The sequence below is a fragment of the Telmatherina bonti genome (genome assembly GCF_933228915.1).
Source record: "Telmatherina bonti genome assembly, chromosome: 9".
In the NCBI taxonomy this organism is placed as follows: Eukaryota; Metazoa; Chordata; class Actinopteri; order Atheriniformes; family Telmatherinidae; genus Telmatherina; species Telmatherina bonti.
The window spans coordinates 34,026,849-34,049,624 of NC_136627.1; the positions used below are offsets into that span (position 1 = coordinate 34,026,849).

The 22,776-nt window shown below is 42.1% G+C and overlaps 2 protein-coding genes across 2 annotated transcripts; one reads left to right on the forward strand and one right to left on the reverse strand.

Annotated features, from left to right (window-relative positions):
• Positions 1 to 1,507: 1,507 nt before the first annotated feature.
• On the forward strand, positions 1,508 to 2,518 carry sertad3 (SERTA domain containing 3; the record flags this gene model as incomplete). The annotated part of the gene is made up of 1 exon (XM_079246076.1): positions 1,508 to 2,518. One exon carries the CDS (start codon positions 1,508 to 1,510, stop codon positions 2,516 to 2,518), a length of 1,011 nt encoding a protein of 336 aa, XP_079102202.1.
• A 3,199-nt stretch (positions 2,519 to 5,717) lies between these two features.
• kcnk6 (potassium channel, subfamily K, member 6) lies at positions 5,718 to 21,277 on the reverse strand. Its single transcript, XM_079245871.1, has 3 exons — positions 20,927 to 21,277; positions 15,170 to 15,562; positions 5,718 to 6,493 (listed from the first exon to the last, which is right to left on the reverse strand). Exons 1-3 carry the CDS (start codon positions 21,240 to 21,242, stop codon positions 6,252 to 6,254), a joined length of 951 nt encoding a protein of 316 aa, XP_079101997.1. The 5' UTR covers positions 21,243 to 21,277; the 3' UTR covers positions 5,718 to 6,251.
• Positions 21,278 to 22,776: the final 1,499 nt, after the last annotated feature.

Here is a 22,776-nt window from a genome sequence, read left to right on the forward strand (position 1 = left end):
TTTTTTTTTTTTTTTAAAAATTATATTAAATGCTTTACTTGTCTAATTTTAGCAGTACGAGATTGGTTTTGTTATCTGATGCATTCTTGAAATAGCAAAACACCCGTGGGAATTTTCCAGCAGGAAACTCCATTACCCATAATCCCCTTCCACGCCGTAAGCGTAAAGTACGTAACTTTCTTCTTCACGTGAAACTCAAATCACGGGCGGGATTCAACCATCGAGGCACACGCGAACTTGTAATGTCGGTGTATTTTAGCGCTAATAACCTTCAGACATAGTTGTTCAGTTGTTAAGTTGCTTCTTATTGACTTGACCCAAACATTTAACGTTATAGTACCGTTTTTCGGCGAAGAGGAGGCGGAAAACAACGACATATTTAAACTCGCAGCAGCTCGGACGAAGAGCGATCAACAGGTTAGTTTAAACCACAAACTTTCTAACAGTGTTGAAACTTCACGATGTGACTTTATGTGGACTAATATAATACATTTTGTCTAGTGGTTTTTTTTTTTTGTTTCTTTGTAAAAGTTGGTTCGTGTTAACATTAGTAGTTTTCTTGACGTTAAGAAAGAGGCCTCGGCAGCGAAGAGTTTTCCCTCCTACACGGCGATGATGGCGTTAAACCCCCATCTTTATTAGAGCAACCTCACCGGGGGTTTGCAGAGAAAACCTCGGTGACCAGACCTTCTTTTAACTTTTATTATTATTTATTTATTTATTTATTTTACCAGAATTGACTTCTTTTTTTCTTAAACATTTGTTCTGCTAATAACACGAATACATTTTGTGATGTATGTTTAAGTAATAGTATCGTATCAGAATTTATACGAGATCAATAGAAAAGCTACTTAGAAACTTAATTAGAAAAGACAAAAAGTAGAGTAAAAAACACTCAATATGTTCAATATGATGAAAACCATAAAGGAAAGCTACTGACGGAGTCTGCCCCCCAATATTAATTATAAAGTTTCATTTATATTCAGGAATATCAGATTATTCTAAGAGATTGCTGCAAATAATGATTCAGGAAAGATTTATTTGGGGTTCTTCAGATGGTAACTTTTTTCCAGTCTCAGATTTTGTGTTATTATTGATGAAGGGAAGCATGTAAGAGCTCATTGAAATAAAACCATGTGATAAGTGTCTCCAGAAGCCAAAGTATGGAAGGAATGAGTTGGATCTAAATGGACAGATATGATCTTCCCTGGGGTGTCGTCGTCGTCACCTTCTCCTGCTTCCTGTCCAAAATGACAAACAGTGCAGTACAAAGGCTGTATATTATCTTGATCTAAAAAGAATTTTTTATAATTATGTTTTACAGAAGGGACAGAATCAAGGTTTCACCTGGAACGAAGTAGAAAGACCCCCTCTTCAGGGAGCTCTGGTGAAGAAAAGGTCAGTAATAACTTTCTCACCTCCATCTATAAAGCAAACCTCAGATGGTGACTTAAATAAAACTTTCTAGTTTCTGACAGGACATCTTCTGCCTTTCTCTGCACTCTAGATGATTCTGAAGGGGCAGAAGCGTAAACTCCCACCAGAGGACATGGAGCTTTCCGAGTGGAGCGGTCCCACCTGGGAGAGCCAGCGGCAGTTTGTCTTCTCCGTCTCCATGAACAAGTATCAACGTAGCCAGGAGCTGCCTGAGCCCAGCCTACGGCGGTCTGTTCTGATAGCAAACACTCTGCGGCAGATGAGCCTGGATGCATGTAGCCCGCCCTCTGAAGACATGGAGGACCTCCCACCTCCTGGTAGTTCGTTGAGAGAACAGACAAGTATTCCAGCAGGAGGAAAACCCCCAGTTTTTACCAGCTGCTCTGTGCTTTCTTCAAATCTTTTTCCAAATTGCGTTCCTGCTAGGTCTTCAGCAAGTTGCCACTCAGCTGAATCAAATACGACTGCTGAAGATGAAGATGAGGACTGGGGGTCCATGTCTACAGAGTCCGATTTGTCCCTTTCAGCTGCTATTTCCTCCATTCTGACCGCTCTGGACTCTACCATTGATGGTAATCCTCAGGCACGAACACCCCTCAGGTCCTTAGAGAACCTGTCGGGGTCCCCTGAGGGAGGGGCAGCGTGGATGAAACAAGGAGTCAAAGGTCATGGGGTCAGTTGGGAGCAGCAGGGGGAGGGAAAGGCGCGGGAGGGCAGCATGGAGGCAAGGTACAGCTACTCGAGTGATGTCACTGTAGAAGATTTGTTTCAGGAAATAGACACATCCCTGCTGGAACGGGACATGGGAGTACTGGGGCTCATTAGCAGTGGAGCTGGATACCCAGCCGGGGATGATCTCCTTCGGTACCTGCCACCTTTCTCCCCCTCCTCTTCCTCTTCGCAGCCCTTCCCCCTTTCTCTAAACCCAAGTCTGAAGTGCCTGCCGTCCTTCTCCTCCTTCAGTCCCTTATCTCCCCCTTCGGCTTCCTCTTTGCCAGCATCTGCTTCCTTTTCAAGTCAGAATCAATTAAGAGATGGACCCGAGCTGGATCATCTGATGGAGATTCTGGTGGAGTCCTGAAAACCTCAGCTTCTTCATCATCAAAAGACACTTTCATCATGATAGAATCACCTTGCTAAGGTAGTAGAGGTAAATTGAGTCCATATAAATATATATGTCTGAATGATAAGAATTAGTGCACTGTGGAATTTAGAAAATAGGGAGAAAGCTCTTGAAATGTAGAAATGGTTGATGTCCGAGACAAAAAGAGGCCATTAGGAGGGTAAGTAGGATCGATCTGGCAGCTTTCAGTGAACATAAAGGGTCTCAAACCCTTTTCCAAGGATACAAAGTCACAGTGAAAACTGTGTGGGTTGGAAGAATAGAGACAGTCTTTTGTTCCTCTTTCACTGCGAAGCAGTGAGTCAGCAAAGACACATTTTATTACAGTTTAAAGTGTGACTCAGCAATCTGGAACGCAGGCTTTCATGATGCACAGAGCAAAGAGATTTCCAGGTGAGATGAAATGTGAGTTTGTGGAGTGATGTTGGTCTTAGATGGAAGGAATAATCACAGCTGGAAGAGAGTGGGACTGGATATGTGTTGGAGGGGGAAATGTCTAACACTACTTTTACAGATCAGATCTGTGAAGAAATCATTGAACCACATGAAATCAGGTGCTGCGTGATTACCAGGAAACGGTTTTTCTTTTACAAGTCATCAGGGACATTTCTATCCACTCGATGGTTTGACCACAAGGAAATGTTTACAAAAAGTACAAGTGTTAAATATTTATGTAATTCTTGATGTCTCTGTATTCCTGAGTTTATCGTTGCCATACCGTCGAGGTGGAACCTTAAAAACTTTGCTGAGTCGGAGTGAAACAGCGGTTCAGGCAACACGTGGTCTGCACGGCTCCATGCAGATTATTTTATGCAAAGAGACGTTACAGTTCATAGATTATATCTAAACTTCCCCTTTAACCTCACAGCGACAGCATGGAGCCACTGCAAAGTCCGGTGGCTCAAATGACTTCATTTATTGTAGAATTTCTTTAAATAGATTCCACCGTTTTTTTTTGAGGTTGTAGAAACTGGTTTTGGCTGAATGTGATTAAATCCAGATGGTTCAAACACTTCATTTTTCAGCAGGTTTCTGCTGTTTCGATTCCACTTTTTGTGGTTTACATTTAAATTATTGCACTTTGTCAGTGATATGTATTTGTCTCAGTCATATGAGGATATTCTTTGTGTTAATAAAGTAGTGACATCACGAATAAGAAAACCCTTTTGATCGCGAAGCGGATTGCTATTAAACGTCCAGTTATATCCTAGTTATTCTGTATTTATCGGTTATTTCACCAGCCAGCGATGGTGAGGAAGAGCAGAGGTTCTTCCTCATAGCTGGGCTGCAGTCTCAGATTATTTATACGTTAACAAGGTGATTAATTTAATTCCAGGCCATTTAATAATAGTGGATTAATATACTGCCATGGCAGTTTTTCACTTATTTCATTAAAATATTTTAATATTTGTGTGTTGAAATGGAGAGCAGAGTGCTTTTATACTGTGCATTTTGACTTTTTTTTTTAAAGAAGGAAAGTGTATGTTAACCTTTAATAGCTGTTTTCAATAAAACATGACAAGGAAACATTGTGTTTATTCTTATTGTGAAATGTTAGCTGCTGAAATGATCCATCTTCATGCCGTTTATCTGGGGTCGGGTCGCGGGGGCAGCAGCCTAAGCAGGGAAGCCCAGACTTCCCTCTTCAGGCTGTAAGGTTTACTTATAGATCACATTTCACACAAAGACTCATCACGCTTCAGAGAAAAATATAAAGAATATGAAAAAAATTTCCATATATAAAAATGTAGCAACAAGGCTGAACAAGGACTTCAGCTTCTTTGATAAATATTATCCTCAATAAAATAAGCTAGAAATAATCTATAAAAGTCCAACATTTCCCCTTATAAAGAAGTCCAAGTACGGGATCAAGATGGTCACATTTATGACATGTCTTAGAAAAGCAACGATGGAAGACCTGAAAGTTTTAACAATACTTAGTCTCAGTTAATCATTAACATTAAAACTACCACATTACTTTATTACCATTAGCTGCAAATAAAAGACTCAGGAAGGAGCTGTTAAAAGTAAGAAATGATATTAAAAGTACATACCTGTAGATGTGCAGTAACCCTGAGCGCGTCAACTGCCTCGTCTCATTATACAAACTGGAATCACATTAAGATATAAAATAAAACCATGTCTATTTTACACCAAAATGTAACCTCATACAGAAATGAGGAATAAATCTACTTTGATATGATAAAACACATATCAATGAATTCTTAAAATGAAAAGATTATTTTATTCTACTGTAGTCATGGTTGTGTGCAGAAAAACACACAAAAATCTAAGACAAGTCAGCTCCAGTTTTATTCCTTTTAGTTTTTGGTGCTTTTCTAACGTCGATCATAATTTAACTGGTTCATGCATCTGATCTCATCTGGCGTTTTCTGCTTCTTTCAAACAAGTTGAAGACGCCACACGTAGATCAAAACATGCAGATTCACACTGAAGCATTTTTCTGACTTTGCCAGAGTGACAAATAATGCTAGTAAATGAATGTGTGTGTGTGTGTGTTGTGAGCGTAGTCGGGTCCACTTCACAGCTTCTGATCATTTCTCCACACAAACAAACAAGCTGTCAGATAAAAACAGAGACTCTGCTGATACAAAGACGTCCATCCCATCACTGTGGGACAGAAGCAGCAAGTTAGAGGCCAAACTCAGAAATCACGTCTCTCTTTAGCCAAAGTTTTATTCCGCACTTGGGTATAAAACTGAAGACTGTTAAATTTTCTATTTTTTCTGTGAGTTGAGTGATTGTGAATTTGTGCCTGATAAAGACTTAATAAAAACCTTAATTACAAGATATAAATTTTATTTAATATGCGACTGTCGACTGTGAATACATGTTTAAATTATTACAAAAACAAACAAGTATTTATGTTACAGTATCAAACAATTTAACTACAACTTTAATGTTTGCACCAATTTGACCATTAAAGTGCATTTCAAGTGTTTTTCTATCAAATCAGAGCCAGAAGGCACACTGACATCTAGTTTTCTATTAAAATTCTGTTGTGTGGAAGAAACTTCCACACAGACCCAGGAGGGACAGCGTGGAAGAAACTTCCACTCAGGAAATCCGATAGATAAAACGGTCCATTTCAGCGGCCTGTAGTCTGAAACGCTCCGTACGAGTTTACAGTTTACTTTTACTTCAGGAAACTTTGCTGCAGCCGTTACTACTGCTGATGAAATGCATCAAAGCAGTGCAAAAGTCAGCAAGTAAGAGGCTTTCTCGCTGTAACGCGACTGGACGGACTGGGATGAGGCGGAACTTTGCACCCACATTAAAACTAGTTTAGCTAAAAGACAGGACTCGTTAGTCCTTTACTAGCAACCCAGACTTGTGGCATAGAAACAAAACAATTGAAGAAATGGAAAAAAAAAAACAAACAACCAAGACAAGTGATTTAAAAGTAATGTGCCAAATGTTGGTGCAAACCCCCTCATGTGCAATCCTGATGCTGTAAACACTCCATTACACCTGTGCTGAAGAGGTAAAACGTGCTTTTCAGCCTGGCGGCTTCTCAGGACAATCTGATGCTTCCCTTACAGGCTGATCATTTCACCTGATTCTTCTTGTTCAGGATTCTTTAGAGAGAAAAAAAAAGAAAAGTTCAGATTCAGCCCTTCAGTCATGATGTTTGATCAGCAGTTGAAGATGGCGGGACGGCCAGATGTTCTCAGCCTTTGTTGATGCTGTTGTAAGACGGCTGAGATGCAGGATCCAGGGGTTTGCTGGCGGCTTGGTCTTTAGGTAAAGGCTGCCTCGGCTCGTCATCCACGATGGGCTCCCTGTCCTCGTCCGGGTCGGATTCCTCACAGCGCGGCAGCTGCAGGAAGGTGGTCAGGCCGTGCAGGTCGGCCATCTTGTGGAACGAGCGCAGGAGGAGATACATCATCATCAGACCGACAAACAGGTAGACTGGAGGGGAGACAGAAACAGGTCATACTTTAATAATAATAAAAAACAGTGATTCTCCTCAAACTGAATGACTGAATCTTAAATGCTAGGGCTGTTCTGACCATATGCTTTTGTACCGATTCGATTCTGATGTATTGGATGCCGATTCAATTTAAATTGCGATTCTTATAATTCTTTGATATTGCTGACTTTTGTCGATTAGAAAAAAAAATGTATAAAACTTTCTTTTGCTCATCATTGATTTAAAGTAGGAAAAACACAATAGCCAGACCGTCATTCTGCTACTATAATTCCCAAGAAGACAAATAAAAAGATAGATAAAAACAATAAAAATGAAAAAAAAAAAAAAATCATAATGGATTATTGTTACTCGAAAAAAAAAAAAAAAAAAAAGATGAAACTGTGAAGGAAAAAAATTCTGATTTGATTTTTTGACACCCCCCCCCCCCCCCCCATTAGATGCACTGCTGACTAAAATCCATCCTTGTTGACCCTGTTCAGCAGAGAAGTTTGCAGAAAAGACACACGTGTTGCTCCTGCTCCATTTCTTTTGTTTGGCTTAAAGAAAACTGTTGTAACCTGGCCTGAAGAGGCCCACACTGCATCAGAGGTCTGGTCCTGGACTACAGTCTGTTACAGCTACAGTAAGTAGGCCAACGCTTCATAGAAAGCAGTGCAGGAGAACAGACACCTCTGGCCCAGAACTGTACTGGAACAGAGTACAGTAAGATGAGTCAGCGCTGCTCTTACAAGCCTTGTAGCCTGGAGTCTCCTGAACCACAGCCTGCAGTGTGAGTTTTGGGTCTCTGCTTCCATCTGTGCAGTTTTCATCAACAGCAGCAGCTGAAGGACTTTGACTCTTCAAACAACCCAAATTATTTGCTTTTCAGCAATAAGAGGAAAAACAGCGGCGCTGCAGAGAAGTCTGCAAACAGCAGTTTGACGTCTCTACATGAACCGTTATGATAAACCATGTGAGGAGACAGAAGTGTAACTTCAGATTAACCCTCCAATCAGGCCGCATGTTGTGCTTCAACAAGATATAAAACCTTTAAAAAATCCTTTAACATGAAAGAGTCATTTTTACGACATAAAAACATTTAATTCAGCTGTTTCTAGTTTCATCAGGCCAATTTATAAGTAGAGTCCTAAAAAAAGAAAAGCTAATATCTTGTTAATTAAAACTAATGTGAGAAAAACTGTGGAAGTGACTCATTTATCAACCATGACAACTGTTATTTGCATCGAATTAATTTTAGCAAGCAGCACGTCAGCTGGGAAAACACCAGTTTGAACCTGTGAGAACAATGGAGCACATTCTGCAGTCACCACTGATCCTCCTCCAAACCTGCAGGAGCCTTTCAGGTTAATCTGACTTGACCTACAAACGTATTACATAATGCAGCCTGTGGGACGGGGAAGAGTGTGTGTGTGTGTGTGTGTGTGTGTGTGTGTGAGAGAGAATAACAGCTGCTGTGTGTGAACCACCAGGCTGCTTTCCAAAGCGAGCCGACATTAACAACAAACCTAAATGGTGACATTATTACACTTTCCTATTATTACATGCATGTAAATAGAAAATAAACTCAACTTTTTAGTCTTGTTTTTAACTTTCATATGAACCTTTTCATGCATACTTCACCAGTAGTACATGTTCACATTAAATATTTCACTTCAGACATGCAGGTATGCATTTTAATTTATTCATCTTTTTTATTTTGTATTAAATAATATATTTTCAATGTAAAATAAGGTTTCCATATTTTTAGAATATGAATAGTTTACATAAATATATTGTTGCATCTCTCTTCCTGTTTATCATTGAGACAAATGAGGTGATCACCATGTTTAGATGTATTTATTTATTCCACAGTTAGTGGAATATCCAATCCACTTTATTTATAAAGCACATTTTAAAAACAGAATGTCGCCAAAGTGCTGCATATAAGAAAATAAAATTAAAATGAAATAATATTCATTCATTCATTCATTCATTCATTTTCTGAACCGCTTAATCCAATTCAGGGTGGCGGGGAAGCTGGAGCCTATCCCAGCTGGCTTTGGGCGACAGGCAGGGTACACCCTGGACATCTCGCCAGTCCATCACAGGGCCGCACAGCGAGACGAACAACCACACTCACGCTCACACTCACTCCTAGGGGCAATTTAGAGTGACCAATTAACCTATTATGCATGTGTTTGGATGGTGGGAGGAAGCCGGAGAACCCGGAGAGAACCCACGCATACATGGGGAGAACATGCAAACTCCACACAGAAGGGCCACTGACCAAACCCCTCCCCAGCCAAGGATCGAACCAGTGACCCTCTTGCTGTGAGGCCACAGTGTTAACCACCGTTCCACCGTGCCACCCAAAATGAAATAATAATGTAATAAAAATAATAAAAAGTAAAACAATTAAAAATAAATCCCCAATCAAATAATTAAATGGCATAAATGAATGAATGAATGAATGAAAAATAATTAAAAATAAAAATAAAACAAAAGACACGGAGGATCACACAACTCACACAGTGTTAAAAGCCAAAAGATAAAAGGGAGACTTAAAGCGCTCCACCATGGAGGCAGCTCGGACATGGAGCGGCCGAGTATTCCAGAGTCTCAGACCGACTACGGACAACTCCCTGTCCCCTCTAGTCTTGGCACCACAAACTGGGACTAGCTCAGAGCTCAAAGTGCAAACTATGGTGTAAATTTGGATGCATTCGGTCATGTATTGAGGGGCATGACCGTTTAAAGCTTTAAAAAACAAACAACAAGAACTTAAAATCAATCCTAAAACATACAGGCAGCCAGTGGAGAGAAACTAAAATCGGGGTGATGGGATCATGTTTTCTGATGCCACTAAAAAGTCATGCAGCAGAATTCTGGACGAACTGCAAGCGTGTTGGCCGATACCTGCATGGAGACCACTGCAGTAGTCCAGTTGGGAAGAAATAAAAGCATGCACAACTTGTTCCAGAACATGAAAAGATGATTGGATCACTCACAGATATCCACTGAAGTGGTAAAAGTACAAATATACCAACCCATGGACAACAGCTGAGAAGGTTAAAAAGACCATTTTTTCACACATTTTAAGGAACATTTTTTCTGCCTGGACGACATGCACACGCATGCAAAATAAAAAATATCAATTTCTTCATCTATTTAACTATGAAGCACTTTCAACACCGGTCACATGTGGAAAAAAAAACCCAAAAAACATTAAAAAGTCTGTACGAGGAGAAGTAAAGTAAAAAATCCAATCCAGACAAAAAAAATAGTAAAAATGTAACAAAACCAGATAAGATCAAGGCTCCGGTTGGGTTGAAGGTCAATAAGTAAAAGTTAGTTTTAAAATGGACAGTCGGGCGTGTGGAGGAAAGGTATTTCCATACCTCAGATGCACTGATAGAGGTTCCAGTTCCTTCATACTGGGGATTCATACCGTTTACTGGGGACAAACAGGAGCAGCTGACCAGAGGGAACAGGAGAAGTGTCACAATGCAGAAGCTCAGGCAAATAAAGGTGCAGCAAGAGCTTTTAAAACTTTAAAAGCATGAAGCCAAAACGGCTGATTACACTGTATGCAGTATTTGTTGTGAAAAGTAGATTTTTAAAGATATTTCTACATTATTGTATCTGACATTTCACAGCGTCATCATTTCTGAACCTTTGAACTATTTGCAGTGAAGTTTCCAAAATAATACGCATTTCATCTTAAATGAAATGGATTCTATTGTCATTTTATTTGATCTTCTGTGTCACATAAACAAGTTTACGTGTAAAAGATGTGCAGGGTGGGACTTGAACACAAAGCCAGGAGTCACACACACTCACCTGTGCCAAGTATACGTGCACACACACGAGCAAAGTTATCACCAAAAGGTGGCAATTCCTGGTCCAGAAAGTAGAAGTCCTGCCATGTTTCTGGATCTACCTGTACATCTAGAACAGGTGTTTTCACCAACAGGCTGGTTTACCTGGCAAATAAACTCTGCTCATTAAATTCAGCTTGTTTGGTGACTGGTCGGAACAGGTGCTGGACAGGACTTTTACTTTCCGGACCAGGAATTGCCACCTCTGTTTAGGACACGCATTCACTTAAAAGCGCAGTCAGGAGTCAAGTCCAGCGTTTTTCTGCTCCGGCAACGGTTAAGACAAGACTTGTGTGCCAACGATGGTGTTAACGTGTTTCTGTCCAGAAGGACCCACCAAATATGCCGTGCAGTTTTCTGAGTCATGTCACTGCCATTTAGAGTTGTTAAAAAAAAAAGCCTGCAGGCACCAGCATTTAAACACATATAAACCATAGACGGTATTTAAAAAGATGGGCGGAGCCTCCGTGACGTCACCTGTAGGTTTCTGAAGAGCCGAGTTGAAGCTCGGTGGGCGGTTCCTACCATCACCATCTTGGCAGCGTCGTCTCGCCCGGAAAATACAAATATGGCCAAAGAGGTGGAGCTGGGAGGGGGCTGTGAGCGTCATGGTGGATGATTGACATCAAGCGAACTCCGAGCTTTCTGTAGCTAAGAGCTAAGCGAGCTAACCTGGAGATAACAGGAGCTAACAGGAGCTAACCAGCTAACAGAGGTAAGCGGGCTAAAGCTAAGTCACGTTGTTAACCGGCTAAAAACCGCAGTTGTTCTACGTTCTTCTTACTTGAAGCGGGAGATCGGGTACCTGTCAATCAAAAGGACACGCCCCTAAATATGCTGAACTTCGAGATTAAATTACTTTTAAACGGGCGAGTTAGAAAAAAATTCACTCCCCCCACAGTTGTCATGAAGGTAAACCTGACCTATTAAACCTAAAATGGATTTTTGAACCAGGCTGTAAACATGTTTATTTCAGCTGTAAACATGTTTATTTCTGCTGTGAAGTTGGTCTTTTTAACATGGGAGTCTATGGGGATTTGCTCTGTTTTGCAGCCCCTAGTGGATGAAGGGGGAACTGCAGTTTTATGCACTTCTGCATAGGCTTCACTTTTAACCGCCGGAGGCTCCGTCCATCTTTCATATACGGTCTTTGGTATAAACGCTGCAATAACATAATTTCCAACCAGATCAACACACTGATTCAGTTAAACCTTCAATCATCGCCATTTAACTAATAAAAATGTTTCTTATTGGCTCCGTTCTGCAGCCGTTTCTGATGTGGACAGACCCAGCAGCCAAACCATCCAACTTTCAGTTCAACACAGGACATTAAACCTGCCATTTCATCAGGAACAGCAGGAAACCCCAGACTGGACCTACTTCATATGAGAGGTTGGAACCACCAGCAGCAGATTTAACAGAACTGGGACAAACTACAGCAACAATAGAAGTTTGACAAAGCAGTACCAGGGTCATTATTACCGCTGCAACAGCGGGACATGAAGAATCTAAGCTAGTGATCATCATGTGATCTTCTGGGGTAAATCACCGGTATTATCCCCACACATTTATTAGCCAGTCTGTTGCAGCTGCCGGTGGGTCAGAAGCTAACACGAACTCCTCCGCAGTCATGTTCATAGATCGCAGGGGTCAAACTCCGGTCCTCCAAGGCCGCTATCCTGCTGGTTTATGTTGTTTCCCTGCTCCAACAACACAATGTTCTGACTGACGGTCATTTAAAGAAGCTGTAGGATCCATTTGATATGTAAACAGGTGTTTTGGAGCAGGGAAACAAGGAAAAGCTGCAGGGAAAAGGACCGGTGTTTGATACCTCTGTTATAGAGGGACAACAGGAAAAACGCCCTGAAGGAGCAGAGGAGAAGATGTTTCACAGAAACCCAGAGAAAAGATACAACCGTGGAATTTCCTCATGAGAAACCCAAGGTGGAACGTAATTCATTCCCAGTTTCCCACAACAACCAGATATTCACTGTAGAGCTCCAAAACAAGCCACAGCCGGACGACTTGTAGACAAAAAAAGCTCATTCCAGCTATGATTGAATTAGAGACGAGACACCCAGAAAGAAACTGAAAAACAAGAGCATCACTATAAAAAGAAGCTGCGCCATGTGACAGTCGCCGTTTCTTCAACAGGGATTCAGGGCAAACCGGGATGAAGCCCACTGACTGCTGAGCATCATGGGAAGGATTCCAGTGTGATCTATAAACAATACATGATTTTACCCTCCTCCAAAAAATATTAATATAAAAAAAATCAGTTTTGGAACAAAACCAGGGGCTCTTTGGGCTTCCATGGGAACCAAAGTGCTGGAAGGACAGCAGGAAAGCTGCTCAGACCTCTGACTTCTCCTTCCCCACAAGCAGCAGAGACAGCTGATGCTCACGCCGTCGTTTGTCATCAGTCATGTGTGTGAAATGATTCCTCACAACTAAAGATGTAGGACCACCCCCCCTCTTCATAAAAAATAAAAACTTTCAATAAAAATGCAAAAACTTACTCAAGGACACGTTTTAAAAAACAGCAAAAAAGGTCGATTTACTGTTCCATCATAAGAAAAGTGAGTGACAATCCCCACTTGGCTGCTGCCGCTTTCTCCAGGAGTCAAAGAGCTTAAAATTCGATCAAAACCCACCGATGCTCCTCTGTTCCTGTAAAACAAATCAAATCTCGGCTCAACGTGAAATGAGCCACATGGACGAGTGAACTTCAATTCCCAGAGAGCTGAAACGGATCAAGCCTAAGAGCCGTTTCATTGAAGAGGAGCTGACCTATCAGCATCCCCGTCTGGCTGCTGAGAGAAGCGGCGAGGTGCTACTTCTCACATCAGACCTCGCTCCTCCTCCCTCAAAGCAGCAGGACAGAAACGAGCCTCCTGGAGGTTAATAACACGCTTTATTCACCATCATCACCGTTCTGCCTCGGAGGAGAATTTACACATAAAAACAATGAAATCTGCTCAGAATAACGATGGATTTCCAGTCCTGAGACTCAGACGGGGGCGACTGTCTCGTCTGTGTGGCTCTGCGACTCCAGGGAGGGTCCTCTGCTCTGCAGGCATGTCGCAGCTTTGTGTGACCCTCACAGCACAAAAACCCAAAGTCAGCATGTTAAAATGTCACCAGTACTAAAACTGGTGCAGGCCTGACCACGTTCAGATGGTTCACACTCAAATAGGTCAACAACTGGAACATGTGGTTATGAAGCTTTACTGGTATGGTTGTATTAACCGTCCAGATTAACGCGATTCATCATGAACATGTTCTTCTGCTTCACATCTTCTCTCACATGTAAATATTTAATTATCACTCCGTTTTAATCCACAGATGGTTTAAGATCTGATCTGCAGAGTTGAACCGATCCCCAGATGACTTTTCATGCACATGGCAGTCATATTTCAGTTTGTCAGACTTACTGGATATGTTGTGTTTTTAATAAAAGTTCACTTCGCGCCTCTGATAACGTCCCCGATGCCGTTTCATTTTTATTTAGATATGTGAAAAAGAAATAACAAGGTGCACGGAAACAATAAAACCCAACCGAACCACTCACTTCTGGTAGTTTTTGCATCTCACTCTGAATGGAAACAACTTTTTATATCCCAGCTGTCAGAAAAGTGGTGCAAATATTTTCTGGTTTGAGCTGGAAAGCAAAGTTCTGCTTCATGTGACAGGATATAGATGCCGTTCCAAGTCAACTGGGTGGAAAAGATACAGCTGGATTGGAGGAAACATTAAATCTTTTGTTTTTATCCATTTGTGACTAAAAACAAACAGAAAGCAGCTTGCATGTGATGCTGGCAGCGGTAGGAGGACCCCGGACGGAGTCTCCTGACTGCTGTGGAGGCTCAGCTGCTGTAAAGGCTTGTGAAGGTGGCAGATTTTTCATCCAGTCACCAAGTGATCACATTTTCCCACCAAACAGTTTTATACAAATACAAACATTTCACTCGATCAAATGGCTGCAGATTCTGGCTTTAAGTTCCTCACATCTACAAAGAGTATCATTACCTAAGTGTGGACTAAAGTCTGGCTTTTGTTTTCCAGTCTCGCTGTTTGTTCAGCTTCAGCTCAGTAAACATGCATCGACATTGTTGCCAGCGTGGCCTGGATCATGGCAGGACGACGCCTTCTTATCAAACACGTCCTGCCGATGACGGGAGGAGACGTGACAGTCTGATAAAGCAACTTCAGAGCGACCAGAAATTTAATAAAGACATTTTAAAAACACGTCACTGCAGCTACCAGGGCTGTGACAATATGCTTTAGTCCCGATTCGATTCCATTCCAATTTTTTGGGTGCCGATTCGATTTAAATTGCGATTCTCACAATTCTTCGATATTGTAGATTTTTATAGATTAAAAAAAATAAAATAAAAAAGGCACAAAACTTGTTTTTGCTTGTCATTTTTCTTGATTTCAGTTGAGAAAAAACAACACAGTAGCCAGATCACCATACTGCTGCTATAATGGCCAATAAGATGAGTTAAATGATCAATAAAAACATAAAAAAATAGCAACAAAAAAAAAAGATTATTTTTATTTGAAAAAAAAAAAGGTTTAACAAAAAAAAAAAAAATTAAATTTTGAAGCAAAAAAATCCCGATATTCAAATTTTTTATTTCATTTTTCAACCCCGAGCAACCACTGTGTCACTCAGACAAGCCCCGAAATGTCCTTTAAGAAAACCTCATCAGGTTTGACAGGAAATGGAGTCTAAATATGGTGGATGAATGCATTTTCTTTCCAAAGCGAAAGAAACATGCAGTAGGTACTCACCCATCACGCCGACCTGATACAGCGCCCTGTACCTCTGCCCAGGCTGTGTTGCTGGCACGAAATCCCCCAGTCCAATGGTGCACAGCGAGATAAAGCAGAAGTAGATGCCATCCAGGAACGTCCATGACATCTCCACCACGCTGAACACGGCTGCCGGAGCCAAGAAGAAGCAAAGCACCACCAGCAGCAGCAGCAAGAGGAAGTGCACCATGGTGGCCGGCCGAGGCTCCAAGCCCGAGCGCTGCAGGAGGCTGACCGGAGCCAGGACCAGAGGGTACATGAGCCTCTGCACGCAGGCAGTGAGCACCAGCATGGTGAAGGGAACTCCCATCAAGGCGTAGAAGATGGAAAAAGCTTTCCCAGCATCTGACAGGGGAGTGGTGTGACCATAACCTGCAAAAGCAAGGAGATATGTTTCAGAGGAGGGAGGCGATGTTGGGAAACTACTAGTTTAGTATGATAAGAAAACATCGGGGCAGCTGCTGACTTCTTTTTTTATTATTAATTCTTTAACGGTCTGCTTTGGTTTAAAGACATAACATGTAAATCAGCTGATCCTCACCCCACCGACGTGGCACTGAGCTTCCTCTGTTTGCTTCATGTGAACTGAGGAGGAACAGAGATGACTTCTTTTCTGTGCCTGATGTCTGCCAATAAGGCGGCCAGCAAGGCTGCAGGCGTTGCTGCAAAGTGCTCGTGGATCAGTGCAGGAGAGCCACGAGCGACTCTGTCTCTGGTTAAAACCGATCAGCACATGGAAACTCAGCTGATTTGGGATTTTCACTTATCTCTACGTGGATTATACCTGATCCCACTCGGGTCCACACGTCAGGAAACACGACATTTCATTTCACTGTTACATGGATGATAATTAAATCTAAAGAAACCATTTATTCTGTCAGGCTGCTGCTTCTAGTCTCCACAGCACAGATGGATTGTAACCTTTTAAATTATAATGAAGGTAAAACTGAGGTTCTGGATTTTGTTGCTAGAACTGGGTCCTCCGACAGATCTGGGTCCAGTCTAGGGCGGTGACGATATGCTTTTGTCCCAATTCAATTCTGATTTTTTGGGTGCCGATTCGATTTAAATTGCGATTCTCACAATTCTTTGATATTGATGATTTTTGTAGATTAAAAACAAAATAAATGTATAAAATTTTTCTTTTTGCTTGTAATTGTGCTGCTATAATGCCCAAAAAGACAAGTTAAAGGATCAATAAAAACAATAAAAATGACAAAAATAATCCATTATAAATTTTTTTAATTAGTTGGAAAAAAAAAAAAAAAAAAAAAAAAAAATCGATTTTTTGATACAATTTTCCCACCCCTAGTCCAGTCATTAAAACCCTGCATGTTAACATGGACTCTGACTTTAAGCTTGATATTTTAAGTAAAATATCCACTGTCGGGACGCCGCATGTCGAGACGCCGCATGTCGAGACGCCGCATGTCGAGACGCCGCCCGTCGGGGCGCCGCCCGTCGGGACGCCGCATGTCGGGACGCCGCATGTCGAGACGCCGCATGTCGGGACGCCGCATGTCGAGACGCCGCATGTCGAGACGCCGCATGTCGAGACGCCGCATGTCGAGACGCCGCATGTCGGGACGCCGCATGTCGGGACGCCGCATGTCGGGACGCCGCATGTCGGGACGCCGCATGTCGGGACGCCGCATGTCGAGACGCCGCATGTCGAGACGTCTGTCGGGACGTCTAACTGTGAAAGCAGCATCACAGGAGGTTTAGAAGTGAAAACTGACTGAAAAGAAGTGGCTATCCTCCGTGTACCCTCCTCCTGCCTCCTCACTGCCTTTTCTGCTCACCTGAACTCACCTGTTCTTTGGCTTTTTCACATTATTGAGACGTTAAAAGTTTCTTTTCTGCGTTTATATTCGACTAATTTGATCAGATTTTATTTATTCTTTTGTACTTCAATCCACTGTGGTTGATTTAAAGTGCTTTATTAATAAAGTTCGATCTGATTGGTTTTCTCAGCATTTCAACTCGTAAACTCATGTACACATTGGGGGTGGTTGAGGTCACGCATGTCTACGACCCAACCGTCCACTCTGTGGGTCACTAGGGTTGTTGTCACCTACCCATCACCAGCAGAGAGGCTCTAGTTACATGAGTGAATGTTTGTGAAGGTTGCTGGATGGTGCTAGGTGTGCATCATCTCTATTTAAAGCTGCTTTTCCAGGTTTAACAAGTTGGTTACTCACCCCTACGTTAAACCATCCCTGTCCAGGACATGCACGTAATGGTGTCCTAAAAATCCTCACTAGCCAGTTAGAAGAGACAAAAGGTGAAGCAGTACGGTTCACTTTATTTATCAGGATTAAAATGATTTGGATGATGAAGAATTGACATTTAAGCTTTAACTTTTTATCATCAAAACAACTGCAGCCTCAAAATGTGCTAAACTCAATGTGATCATGCACGCCGTGCTGAGATGTGAGCATACAGACCAGAGTTACAACCTCTGATTCAAGCCCTTACCGCCCCAGAGAATTTTAAAACTAGACAGGAAAAGTCAGAAACATGGCACAGACTGCCCACCAAATGTCCAGTAAACCCACTGACAGTGCTTCTCTTCAAACCAGTAGAGGAGGAATGAGCAAAGAACTCAAAACCAGGAGCAACAAGCAAAAAGGTGCAGATTTGTATCAACTTTCTGGCAATGATCATGCAAATAAAAAGTAATAATCCTCAATCTTACATATAAATTAAACAAATTTAGAAAATTGTAATGATCTTGTTTAATATTAAAAAAAAAAAAAAGATCAAAAGCTGTTTAACTTTTTTTGCTCCTTTTACTTCAAGAAGGAAAAAAAGAGGAAAATTAATTGTTATGTATTTAAAGCAAGTCTGATGGATGTATTTAAAGATGCAACAGCAGATCTAATGGATGACTCAGCTGCATTTTAGTGTCTTATTTCTATAAACTCAAATTAAATGAATAATAACATAACTGCAGTAAAGATGTTTAACTCAACAGCCCACACAGGAAAAGACAAAAAGGTCCCAATTTTCTGTGCAGCGCTGATTGTTTAGCCTCATCGGTGTGTAATCCTGCCGTTCCAACAGGCCTGGAGATATTCATACGGTAACAGATGAGGAGGTTACCATGGCAACCAACAGTGATTGCAAAACACAACTTTTCTGACCTCACCCAGATGGTTTCAGCAGCAGACCTCCACCAAGCAGCTGCGAGGCAGGAATGAGGTGAAAAGAACGATCTACAACAAGGAAGTGGAGAACAGTTGTAGTGTTGTGGTCTTGAACTGGAGTCCCAGCGCTGAAAGCAGAAGAACCTTCATCACAACATCCAGACAGTTTCCTCTGCAGACAGCACCCCCCAGTTTCAGAGAAGTACAACACACTCCCTCTGCTTCAGACGTTAAAGAGTCAGATCTGATGTTTCTCCTGTCATGGAAACACATCAGATCTTCATCTGCAACAGGCCTGATTTGACCTGAACACCACAAAGCAGCAGGTCCTTCACGGTACATCTGCTGGGAGTTTGTCCCCGTGGCAGCTTGGGTTCGGGAACAAACTGTAACACGCTACAGGAGATGTTAAAATATTTAAGGAAGGAGCACATCAGTAAACAGCTGCAGCACTGTGGAAGACATGCGGCACATACAGCAAACAAACTCGCCCTGAACACAGAGGTCATCTCTGTTTCTGCTTCATGCATGAATTTGCATTTCCTCCAGGTCCATGTGAGGGCTTTACTGCTGCAGTATCTTCACACTGTTGCCAGGATGGTACAGAAGCTTGCAGACAAAGACTGGCAGCTCTGCAGAGGCATGCTGCCTCCGTTTCAGACAACAATGGCCTCTGCAGGAAGTAAAAACTCAAATACTATGATGATTATCTCCCAAACAACTTATTCATCATTACTGTAGTGTTTTCTGGTGAATCATTAATATACAGAACAACGATTTCATGCTTCAGACATTTTACTTAAACAAGAACACACTCGTCTTCTCCATCATTTCTGAGGTTTTCATCAGACTCAATAAAATCTCAGGCTTGTTTTTCTTAATGAGACAAACTATTTTTTCTTTCATAACCCAGCTGGTTATGTGTTTCAAACTATCTTCCATCCATGTTGTGAAATGAGAAGTGTTGCTTTTTCCTGACACTGTTACAGCAAACAGTTTAGCTGTTTGCCTCCGCATCCTGTTAAAACAGGAAATACTTTCAAGTCATCAACTACAGCGTCAAACAAAATGAGGCCGACAAATGTAGCTGTAGAGATGCTCAACCCTTTTTCTCCTCCCAATAAAAAAATAGGATATTATAATCTCTCAACTCCAGGCAGCAGGCGCAGCTTGTTGCTGCTGCTACGGCATACGTTATGTTTGGAAGCAGAGCGATGTGTGATTCGGTTTCCATTTAGACAAAGATAATCTCAGACCAACCAAGCTCATTTAACTCAAATCTGCACTTTAAACAGCCAAAATGAAAAAGAAGAAAGCTAAAAGAAAAAAGATGCATCTGGACCTCATCAGTAACGGTCTCGGCGGCAGGGTGACGGTCAAAAAGCCGTTTTAAAAGGAACAGCAATGGGGAGAAAAGACCGAGTATGATGAGAACTGGAGTGAAAACAAACAGGTCTGACGGAGGATGGATCCTCCCAGAACCTGGACCTGAGGGTTACTGAAGCAGTGTGGGATCATCTGGACAGAAAACGGAACAAGAACAGTTCTGGAAAATCCCTCCAGAAGCCAGAAGAACTATTCCTGAAGAGTACCGACAGAAAGCTTCTCTAAAAGAAAGATTCACACTGAAGAAATCAAGCCGATCGGATCAAAGATCAACCGAGTTAATTAAACCATTTCTTTCTTTACTGGTGATGTAAAAACAAATGAAGGTTGGTTCAAACGGTGCGTTTCAGAAATGCAGCAGCTTCCCATGAAGTCACCAGTCAGCCGGGATGTGTGTGTTCTGCTGCGGACTGAGACGATGAAGTTAACACTTTGCCTCAGGTTGACTAAAAATGTTTTTGTTTTTTTTAAAGAATAAAAGTACTTTATTAATCCCAACTTGGGAAATGTAGCCATTTCCGCCTCCACGTTCAATCGTGTTTACAACACAAACAAACAACAATATAAAATCAAAAACAGGTAAATAACATGATACAATGTAAGAGTAACAGCCTGGAATGTACTATAGTCATATATATTAATACATGGTGACAGTTTTAAGGCCAATAAACAGAAATAAATAATACAGGATAATATTGCAAACTGACATATCACTGCTGAACTGAATGAAGGGTTTCCTGCAGCATAGTGAGGGTCTTTGGTGAGATGTGTTACACCCTGGTACCTGGGCTCAGGTGCACATCAGCAGCTCACAGAGCAGCCCCTGATGAAGCTGTGTGTGACTAAATCAGGAGGTGCAGGTGAGTATTTCAGGGTTCCCTCTGAGGCAGAGGAGGTGTGTGGGTCTCCTGTTACACAACTGGCTTCCTGATCAGCAGGTGTTCAGGTCCTCTCTGCCCTCATTAAACTGCTTTCACTATGACTTCACACAAAGGGGAAATCGTGGGCCTACCCACGACCCAAACTAAAAACTACTTACCCACACCCCCCTCACTGTCTGCGTGTTAATCCTTTGGGACTTTATGATGTGACATACATAACTACAGATCTGAACTCTGGTGAAACGTCGCGTGCTGCGTAAAGACGCCACCAGGTGACACTTCCACACCCAAACTTTCCCTCTGCTCGTGTTGGGACTCACCCACAGTGGTGACCAGCGTGTTGGCGAAGAACATGGAGGATGCCAGGTCCCAGTTGGACGTCTCTGAAGAGTTCCTGAGGACGGAAACGCCGTACTTGTGGGCCTTAAGAACCCGGACTAAGAAGCGCTCCAGGGACGCAGCGTTCACGCAGCTTTGGTTCAGAAACTCCTCTCGCAGCAGGTCCATGTCATGGCGCAGCTTCTCCTCCACTGGCCGCTCGATGCTAGAGAAAACCAGGGCTCCGAACAGCAGGTAGATGATGTAGAAGAGCACGAAGCCGGTGAGCAGCAGCCAGGATTTGCCTAAAGAACGCATGTCTCCTCAGCGTGCGCGCAGCAGCATCCGCCTCACTCTTTCCTTTCTTCTCTTCTCTGTGTGGGAACTTTTTGAGGGCTGTCCTAATTGAACTTGAACTCCTCCTGGTCTGTGAATCCTCCTCCCACTGTGCAACAAAGGCGGGTGGAGTGTCCAGATGCGAGTCCTGGAGGTGCATCCTGGACCCTGCAAACAGTTTTTAATATCTTCTTACCAGTGGGGACTTCAGGATTATTCATCCTATGAAAACAGTCATGTGACTAATTATGCTGCTGATTTTAGATGTTTTGGGTTTCATTTGGAGAAAAAAAAGGAGTTTTAATCCAACTTTCACTGGTTTTCACTCTTCACCCAGCAGACTATCAGAGAAAGGACTTTTTTTAGTTTCAGCAACTTGATCCTGATATATAAATCATTCAAGTTAAAATAAAAAGCTCCGAACTGAAGGGATGGACCGATGCCATGTCGACTCACAACAGACAAAAGATCCAGTTTGAACTGAATCTTGATGCATTGACACAAACATGACATTTCTTTAAAAACATTGAAGACCATGGTGACAGACAGAAACACGGTTTTTGGAGCAACAAGATGATTTCCAAGAGCTGTCAGGTGCAAACTTGGTGTGTCTCCATAAAACATTGTGGGAAAACCAACATGCATGCTCCACCTTTACAGAAATTATGAAATAAATTTCTCCTTTTTATTTCACTTTATTTTTTATATATATATATTTTAGAAACAAGAAACTCTCTGAGATCTATTTAAACCCCAGGTTTTATTACACTGTAGTTTTCTCTTCTGTCACCACTTCCTTTTCTCAAACCAGTAAACCAGATCGTACATATGATAAGCTGTTTGTGTTGCAGCTTCTCTGTAGCTTTATAAGACTCTGTGTCAGGTTAATGTCTGCACTAAGACAGATTATTATCCTTCCTTGTGTATATTTCAGACCCAGGTGGAGCTCACACACCTGACATGTGGTCTTCGTTGTGACCCAGTTCTGGTGTCTGCAGTCAAGTCCTTATTTGTCTTCATCATACTGAGATCAGAAGAAAGCTGGAGATGAGGGCAGCAGCTGAGCTCAACATGAGAACAGTTTAATAAAGAAGCACTCGCCTCTGTCAGGACTTCCTTCAGAGTCCTGGTTTGTGTTGCGGCTCAGCTCCCATGATCGACTTGCATTAAGGATTTTCTGCAGTTCTTCTCAAGTCTCACAGGAACGTAGCCGGGACGCTGGTCTGTTGTAAATTTGGCATGAAAGCGTCAGAACTTGGAGATGTCTGGTGTGGAGTGTGAACTCAGGGCAGTTTGTTGGGATGAAGCTTTCAGATCAACTTGACCAGGGTTTCACATCCGTCCCGGGTTTTAAAGAGGAAACCTTCATGTTCTGTGTTCACTTGGATTTCCTCCTAGTGTAAATTCAGTCATTAGCGACAAGAAAGCCATCGTCTTCAGAGCTGGAGCCACAGCAGCTCACTGTTCCTGAACATTACAGACAGGCTTCCAATAAGAGATCAACACGAAGTCGAAG

Bases quoted from the DNA above. Each gene is read 5' to 3' on its own strand.
- kcnk6 (XM_079245871.1), bottom strand. From the start codon at position 21,242: ATGCGTTCTTTAGGCAAATCCTGGCTGCTGCTCACCGGCTTCGTGCTC. The intron at 15,563-20,926 runs GTGAGTCCCAAC...TTGCTTTTGCAG, and splicing joins CACGCTGGTCACCACTGTGG to GTTATGGTCACACCACTCCC. The intron at 6,494-15,169 runs GTGAGTACCTAC...TCTCCCCTCCAG, and splicing joins GTATCAGGTCGGCGTGATGG to TCTACCTGTTTGTCGGTCTG.